Here is an 8,954-nt window from a genome sequence, read left to right as displayed (position 1 = left end):
TTATCCTTTCAACACGCATCCATGTGATGGATTGAATATTTTCAACAATTTAATATAAGAATCTGAGTCGCAAAATTAGAAAATATGAAACAAAACTTAATAATTAATAAGCTCACACTAGCCAACCGATTTTTTCATTGGGGTTGAAGGCAACTTAAAGACAAGAACTAATATATAGTTAACTCAAAGTGGTTTCGGTCATAAAATAATCCGATTTATTTTGTCTCTAAATTAAAAACAAAACTTTAATTTTGTGATCAATCTAAATAAATAATATATAATTTCACAAATTTTCTCTTACAACTTTAACGTGATTAACTCGCAATTAAACAAATAAACTTATTGTGAACTGATCAATTGCAAACAGCAATATCGAGATTTTGAGAGAAAGTTTATAAAATTAAATTGTAAGTGTAATAATAGTTGACAATAAGTAAATGGCAAAATATCATATTCAACCCATTCATCAAAATAATGTCGTTGGTGGCTCTAGTACTTGTCTGGTACAAATAATTCAAACGATAAATCACTTTTCAAACACTACATTATTGAAATAATTTAAAATAATATAATATAATATAATTAATTAATATATTGGAGGCTTTAAGAAATTTAAAGATTAACATGGATATGAATGTTAAAATGTCTTATAGTCAGTGGAGCTGAATATGGAAAGTATTATTTTTGTACTGAAGCAATGGACGTCTTATGATGACTCAATATTACTTTTGATTTTAAATAAAGTTTTCTCGACTTTATTTTATAGGCTGCATAGCAGACAACTAAGACCTTGCAAATATAATAAATATTTTTTTTATTAATAGGTTTATTGAAATTTATTTCTCCGTATTTATTTGTTCATAAAGAAAGAAAGATTAAATTGTTTTGTTGAATTAGTTAGGCAGATTGGATTGGAAGAATTGACAACTTTTTGACCATAAGTTTGCACAACTTTTAGGCCACGCTGGTTTATCGTCTTATCTTTATCTAAATCAATAATTTTTTTTTTTTTAGAAGGTTAGAGTCTTATGACTAAGGTATTATTATTAGTTTATGTATACCTTAATTAATCCCTTAAAATTTAAAAACTATCAATCGAATAAGAGTTTCAATAGTCATCCTTATTAGTAACTTTAATTAATCTCTTAGAACTCTAGAACTATCAACCTTCATAACCTTAGAACTACTCAACTAATCCTTCAAGACTTTAGAACTATCGATCAGGTAAAAGTTTTAGTGATTATTTTTATTAGTAATCTTATCTAATATCTCAGGACTCTGAAATTATCAGTCCTTGAAACCTTAAAACTATCTGTTGGATAAGAGTTATAATGACCTTATTAACAACCTCAAATAATTTCCTAAGATTCTGGAACTATCGAATGAGTAAAAATTTTAAGAAAAATAATTTAGTATCGAAGGATACACATCGAATTCGTACACTGAATAACTTAGTATAATCTTAATTATTGATTAATTATAAATTAATATTAATCGACGATTAAGGTTATATCATAAATAAATTTAATATACGTCTTTCGATAATTATAACAGTACGGAAGTTTGAATAGACTTTTGAATTGCGTGATCACTTTAATCAATGACTTTTCCTTTCATTAAATCTTAACTAAATATTTTTGATTAAAATATAGTAAATATATATGCTTAGGTAGATGGACCAAAAGGTCCAAAAAAGTATTCGACTAAAATTTTGTTTTTCTTAAAATAAATTAATATAATTTAGTAGCCCACGTGCAACCTGCATTAATTTTTGTCTCTGTCCACAATTATTATTATTATTATTGAGAAAAAAGAAAATTGGTGAATTAAAGCAAGTTGTGTATACGGTTGAAGCCACGCCATTTTGTCAAACCTAATTTCCATATATAGAAACGACACAAAATCCAGAAAAAAAAATATCTAATTTAATTTTAAGTAAATTAAAATCCAATTGAGTTGATTTTATCAAAAATTAAAACTTGTTCAAACTAATTTGTTTTAATTAAATTTAATGTTTATTTTTTATTATTGTTTATACACGCTATAATAAGTCATAAATGAATAAAAATAAAATTAGTGTTTTGTATTTCTTATCCAAAATCGTTAACTGAAACGTTACACCAATAATAATAATAATTAAAAATAAAAAGGAAAAAGGAAAAAGAAAATTTCTAAAAATAAAAAACAGAACTTTCTATAAATACCACCTCCATCCTGCATTGTCTTTCAAAGGAGAACTCTGTTTCTCTGTATTTCTGTTTCTGATTTCTTATTGTAAGTTCTAAGCTCTCTCTATTTTCTTATATGTTTTGGTGTATGCATGCACTGCTACTTTCATTCATCTTCTGTTTGTTTCCTGAGAAAGTGTAGGAAAAGGAAAAAATAACATTAGAGCCACAATGATGACGTGCATTAATAACAAATTAACAACAGTCTTTTATCAAGTTTTGGTTTTTCGATAATTTAGTTTTCGCTGAAATTATCTTTTTCATGAAGAGGGATTTGATTTTATGCATTGAGGAAAGTGTAGCGGAGTATTTTACTTTGTTATGTTTTATTTTCCTGTAATGCAAGTCTACACTGTTATGTGGAGTATGAATACTAGAATTCTTGAGAATCAGCATCTTTTTTCTAGCTTTTCACTATTTCTTTGGTTACTTCAGAATTTTGTGGTAGCTTTACTTGTGGATTTGCTATATTCAGTTCTTTCTTGATGAGATTCTTAAATTTGATTTCAATCTATTGTTGTTTTTATATTCCATAATTGTTCCTTTATATGAGTTCGTTAAGCTATCTGTTTCCGAGGTTCAGCTCTTATACCGGCATTCACTGCTCACCAATAACTTTACAATTATTCAAATGGTGTTTTAATTGATTATCTTTTGATGTTTCTTGGAAATTCAGGTGTTTTGAAAAAATGGGCAGAAATTGGGTCTTCTTGATGGGGCTTATGCTTCTGTGTTGCTTAGCAGAAGCAGAATATATGAAATATAAAGACCCCAAACAACCGATAAGTGTTCGAATCAAAGACTTAATGAAAAGAATGACTTTGGAGGAAAAAATAGGCCAAATGACACAGATTGAACGCGATGTTTCATCAGCTGATGTGATCAAGAATTACTTCATAGGTAAATCCTCTCCTTACTTTTGTCCATAAAATGGAGTTTTCCCGGTTAAGAGATAATCCGAAAAAAGATCGAGGCATCTGCTTAAGCTAAACTTCATTTTTTACAGGGAGTGTCTTGAGTGGAGGAGGGAGTGTTCCAGCTAAAAAAGCTTCAGCAAAGGATTGGATTGAGATGGTGAACGGTTTTCAAAAAGGTGCTTTATCTACCAGACTTGGAATTCCGATGATTTATGGTATTGATGCTGTTCATGGCCACAACAACGTTTACAATGCAACTCTCTTTCCTCATAATGTTGGCCTTGGAGCTACAAGGCAAGTTAATTTAATGAATCCTAAGATTTAACATTATGCTAAAATATCTGTCAGTGGTGATGAGATTTTCTTTCTTATCAATCAGGGACCCTGAACTTATTAAAAGGATTGGAGCTGCAACGGCACTTGAAGTAAGAGCTACAGGAATTCCATATACTTTTGCACCTTGTATCGCGGTAGATTATCAAATTCAACAGCTGATGGATTTCAGGGTTGCATTCTTCAGATTAATTATGGAATCCTCATAAATCTTCCGTAAATACAGGTTTGCAGGGATCCGAGATGGGGTCGATGCTTTGAAAGCTACAGTGAAGATCCTAAGATTGTTCGAGCAATGACTGAGATTATACCAGGACTACAAGGAGATGTTCCTGCTGGCTCTCAAAAGGGTGTCCCGTATGTCTCAGGAAAGTAAGTAATTTTTTTTGCAATATAGTTTAAGATGAATGTTGCACAAGCTTTTGCTCATTTATCTTCTTCCTTTCTTAGAAGATTGTTAACATATTGAAACATTGTGCTGTATCATTGTAAGATTAAAATTACAGTTGTATATTTCCTCTACGAGGAAAACCATCCGTATACACTTTGCGAAACTGTGGGCATTTTTAAGGAAACTTTTTAAACGTTCAAAGTCAACATAAGTATATATTTGTTTATATATAAAACTGTGGATTTACCTTTAATTATCAGTCAAATGCATCTGCCTTTATTCCTTCAAGTGCTTGTCCATTTATTGTAATCAATGGCTGTAAACGTCAAATTTTGCAACTTCTGCTAGGAGACGAGTTTCTGGCAATCTAATTCTCTGTTTTATCCGGAAGTGGATAGATATTTCAGCACAAATTTTGTTTTGACTTGTCTGCTGTCATGGTCAAAGAAGGCTATGGTATTGGACTTTTGTTTGTTTAGACTTGTATTGCGAACTTTGTGCTTTGGACCACTGTTCCACCAGTTATATGAACTGATGAAAATAAGATAATTAATGGCCTCTAAATTTGAATTCTAATTTCGTACTTTTTATACAGAACAAAGGTTGCAGCTTGTGCTAAGCATTTTGTGGGTGATGGTGGGACAACCAATGGCATAAATGAAAACAACAATGTGATAGACAGACATGGTTTGCTCAGCATACACATGCCAGCCTACTATGACTCCATTATTAAGGGTGTGTCAACTGTCATGGTCTCATACTCTAGCTGGAACGGAGTTAAGATGCATGCTAACCGCGATCTTGTAACTGGATTCTTGAAGAAAACTCTTCGATTCAGGGTAAAATCGATTATTTTGATGTGTAATTGAGGTTTTTCACATCTATGCGAAGTAACTGAGAAATGAGAATGAATCTTTTGGATTGCTTCAGGGTTTTGTCATCTCAGACTGGGAGGGTATTGACAGGATCACAAGTCCTCCACATGCTAACTACACATATTCCATTGAAATGGCCATCAATGCTGGCATTGATATGGTGAGATTGTTTGTCGCAAGAGTATATTTACTTTATCAGATTCCCATCAAATTTTGGAAAAGTTTCATTTTCCAATTCTGAAAATGTTTTTGTGCCAGATCATGGTTCCAGAAAACTATACAGAATTCATTGATGGTCTAACATCCCTCGTAAAGAAAAATGTCATCCCCATGACCCGCATTGATGATGCAGTGAAGAGAATTCTAAGAGTTAAGTTTGTGATGGGTCTTTTTGAGAATCCACTAGCTGATGAGAGCTTTGTCGACCAGCTTGGAAGTCAGGTCAGTCAGTGGTTCTTTGACATCTAATTTAAATGTACAAGACCTAGCATTGAAAAATTCTTAATTTGGTCCTTGTTATTTAAACAGGAGCACAGAGAATTGGCTCGCGAAGCTGTAAGGAAATCTCTTGTGCTGCTGAAGAACGGTGAATCAGCTGATCAGCCATTGCTACCTCTTCCTAAAAAGGCATCAAAAATACTAGTTGCTGGCACCCATGCTGACAATCTTGGTTATCAATGTGGTGGGTGGACAATTGAGTGGCAAGGACTTAGCGGCAACAACATGACAAGTGGTAAGAATTCTTCCTGACCAGTAAAAACAGCTTTTGATAAAGAAACACAGAACAGAAACCAGACTATATAAGATCATGGGCATCTCCAACTATATGATACTAACTAACATGATATGACCTATATAATGAGCAGGTACTACTATCCTCACTGCCATAAAGAATACAATTGATCAACAAACTGAAGTCGTCTTTGAGGAGAACCCAGATGCCAACTTCGTCAAGTCCAACAATTTCTCTTATGCAATAGTTGTAGTTGGTGAACATCCCTACGCAGAGACAAAGGGTGACAGCTTGAACTTGACAATCCCTGATCCTGGTCCAAGCACCATCACAAATGTTTGTGGAGCTGTAAAATGTGTTGTTGTCGTAATCTCCGGCCGTCCAGTCGTGCTAGAACCATATGTTTCTTCAATGGATGCTCTTGTTGCCGCCTGGCTGCCGGGATCCGAGGGTCTAGGAGTTACTGATGCTCTATTTGGTGACTATGGTTTCAATGGGAAGCTTCCCCATACATGGTTCAAGACTGTTGATCAGCTGCCTATGAATGTTGGTGATTCACATTATGACCCCCTCTTCCCATTTGGGTTCGGCCTCACTACCAAACCGACGATGGCTAACTAAGCTATTTATCTATTTTGAAACCATTTTAAAGATTTTCATATTGTGTAACTAGTATTTGTAATTTTTAACAATAAATCAATAGAACAAAAGAAATGTGACACTGTTGTTACACACCACGCCGCCACACCTCACAATCGCCAAATCGTATTAAATACAATCCAAACTAATTATGGATTAGATCAAAATCAATATTGAACTCATATCTATTATCTACCTAATTCAACTATAATTAGTTTCGATACACTTATTAAGTGCCAGTACAAAATTGGGATACAAAACTATAAAAAGTTCACCATGATAATCATAAATAATGGAAACTGAAGGTTTAACAGAACTTTTGGTTAAAATTTTGGATAAATTTTTTTGTTTATGATAATAAGAGACCAATTTTTATTATTATCTTTTAAGTTTGGTAAAAATGAATTCAAAACAACTTCTACATACAATTCCTAAACTATCAAGTGCATCTTTGCCTCGCAGCAATATACTCTCAGAATATCCAGATCTCGTTGCAAAGAGTTTAAAATAATTAGAGGAATCGGAATTCAGGTGAACAACAACAAATTGAAATAAGCAAAAATAGACTAAAAAATAATATAAAAGATTAAAAAGAGAAAATACTATCACTTGTAGCATAAAGTTGCAGACATACACAACATGGAAGATAGGTTTTTATAGTCTTGTTGACATCTGGACAAGAAATGAAGGAAGCAACTTCAAACATTCAGGATATTTTTCATCCTTTGCAAGTAGATCTACAACTATGGAAAATGTGGTTACATTTGGCATCACATTTCTATCCTTGCGAAGAAGTCCAACCACTGTAGCTGCTTCATTATTTTGTAAGAAACCTCGCATAAGAGTATTGAATGTAACAACATTTGGAGCACAACCATTCTTTTCTATATCTGATAACAAATCATATGCCTTTTGTAGTTTCCCTTCCTTACAAAACGCACCCATGGATTAAGATGTTATATATTACTAACGTCTAACATTAGGCCATTTTGAGGAAACTTGTGGAATATCTCCCAAGCAAAAAGGCCTACGTTGTGATATATAACATCTTAATCCATGGGTTTTGTAAAGAAGGGAAACTACAAAAGGCATATGATTTGTTATTACATATGGAAAAGAAAGGTTATTTGTACCTAGTTATCTACTAATCTCTCCCTATTAAGAACATCGATAATACAACTAATACTAAGCTTACAAATAACAGCTCCTTCACCATTAGCAGCAACAATTTCTTCATGCAATCTTAACGAACACTCCAGTTCCCTGTGCGGCACAACCCATTAATCAAAGTCCCATACTTAATCACGTATGGCCTAACCGCAAATACAACCATTTTCTTCAGTTTGTGAATAGCCTCCGTAACACTATTCTCTAAACACAAACTTTTAATCAAAACATTAAAAGTAATCACGTATGGCCTAACCGCAAATACAACCATTTTCTTCAGTTTCTGAATAGCCTCCGTAACACTATTCTCTAAACACAAACTTTTAATAAAAACATTAAAAGTCACCGCATTTGTGTCAAAACCTTTAATCAAAGCATTAAAAGTCACCGCATTTGGGTCAAAAGTCCACCTCAAAATCCTCCCAAAAACAACAAAACCATCACAAGCTCGACCCACATTACACAAACAATTAATCAAAATATTCAAAGTAATTAAATCTGTCAACAATCCCATTGAACCCACTTGCTTGTAAAACAAAATAACGTCTTCATAAAACTTCTTCTTAGCAAGAGCTCCAAACAACCAGTTAAATGATGAAACTGGTGGTTTGGGTTGCACAGGAATCATTAAACAAAAGAAATAGCGTGCTTCATCAAGAGTGATATTACCTGGTTTACAATCTTTTTGAAGGAATTTGTCAAGCCTCCCTACCTCTTCGACGCTATGTACTGAATCTTGTGGTTTAGTCGTAGTCACTTCACATGAATTTGTGAACAAAGATGAGATTTTGGTATTCATAACCGATTCATAAGAAGAAGAACAACGACGAAGAAAGGTTTTGGACGCCGTTTGGAGTAGCGCGTTGAGATTAGTATTTGGTGGTGGCGGAGGAGGCTAGGGTTTGAATGAATATAAAGGGAATTAGGGATTTTATTTAGTGGTGGGGAGGAGTATTTGGGCTATCACTTGATGGCCCATAGTGGAAGTGAAATTTAGACTTGAGCCACCAACTTTACGCACTCATATATACAACCCATAACTAAATTTAAAGGTACTGTCAGCTACGTATCATCTTGTGTAAATGGCAGTAAAATTTAATAAAATTAAAAGAAATAATTTTTTTATCAAAAATTCAGGAATATTTTCTGTTATGCCTAAAAAATCGAGGCTGACGTGAACTTATATCTGCTAGCACCAATCAAAGTTCATAAATGCTTTGTGCCGTCCATGAGCTGCCACGTCGTCAAAAAAAAGAAAGAGTATAGTTAGCATCAACTTGACATACTTAGGCTTTATCTACGAGTAGATGTGAGTCGCCCACTTATCTGAGCCTTGCGCGATTTGAGGATATCTCCTATGTAGTCAACCAATGAGAAGCATTGTAGGAATTGTACTACACCTATCTACTTGCATACTTGTAATCATTACTTTGAAACCGTCTACTATAAATAAAGGGCTTCCCCTCTCAATTTCGGGATTCTGATAAGAATTCCCCTCTCAATTTTGGGATTCTGATAAGAAACTTATATTCTGATTGTAACATTTTATTCTTAGAATACAGATAACCTGCGAGAAAGAGACTGACTTGATATTCTCTCTGAATAATCACTCACTTGTACTCTTGCTCACTATTCGCTAGATGCGATCTTTTGTAACCTCATATATATAAA

At 33.4% G+C, this 8,954-nt stretch overlaps 2 protein-coding genes across 3 annotated transcripts; one reads left to right on the top strand and one right to left on the bottom strand.

Annotated features, from left to right (window-relative positions):
* Positions 1 to 2,882: 2,882 nt before the first annotated feature.
* LOC116116560 (beta-glucosidase BoGH3B-like) lies at positions 2,883 to 6,209 on the top strand. The gene is made up of 9 exons (XM_031402623.1): positions 2,883 to 3,128; positions 3,235 to 3,439; positions 3,525 to 3,615; positions 3,705 to 3,850; positions 4,465 to 4,708; positions 4,800 to 4,904; positions 5,003 to 5,185; positions 5,273 to 5,477; positions 5,611 to 6,209. Exons 1-9 carry the CDS (start codon positions 2,918 to 2,920, stop codon positions 6,096 to 6,098), a joined length of 1,878 nt encoding a protein of 625 aa, XP_031258483.1. The 5' UTR covers positions 2,883 to 2,917; the 3' UTR covers positions 6,099 to 6,209.
* A 259-nt stretch (positions 6,210 to 6,468) lies between these two features.
* LOC116116561 (pentatricopeptide repeat-containing protein At1g12300, mitochondrial-like) lies at positions 6,469 to 8,249 on the bottom strand. Of its 2 annotated transcripts, none has more exons than XM_031402624.1 (2): positions 7,677 to 8,249; positions 6,469 to 7,634 (listed from the first exon to the last, which is right to left on the bottom strand). In XM_031402624.1, exons 1-2 carry the CDS (start codon positions 8,080 to 8,082, stop codon positions 7,360 to 7,362), a joined length of 681 nt encoding a protein of 226 aa, XP_031258484.1. In that variant the 5' UTR covers positions 8,083 to 8,249; the 3' UTR covers positions 6,469 to 7,359. The 2 variants fall into 2 exon arrangements, with proteins under 2 accessions (XP_031258484.1, XP_031258485.1); XM_031402625.1 differs by having other exon boundaries at positions 6,469 to 7,429; positions 7,535 to 8,244.
* Positions 8,250 to 8,954: the final 705 nt, after the last annotated feature.

The sequence above is a fragment of the Pistacia vera genome, unplaced genomic scaffold, assembly GCF_008641045.1.
Source record: "Pistacia vera cultivar Batoury unplaced genomic scaffold, PisVer_v2 Contig78, whole genome shotgun sequence".
Taxonomy (NCBI): Eukaryota; Viridiplantae; Streptophyta; class Magnoliopsida; order Sapindales; family Anacardiaceae; genus Pistacia; species Pistacia vera.
The sequence above is the reverse complement of the archived record's forward strand: the minus strand, read 5'-3'. Positions and strand labels throughout refer to the sequence as shown.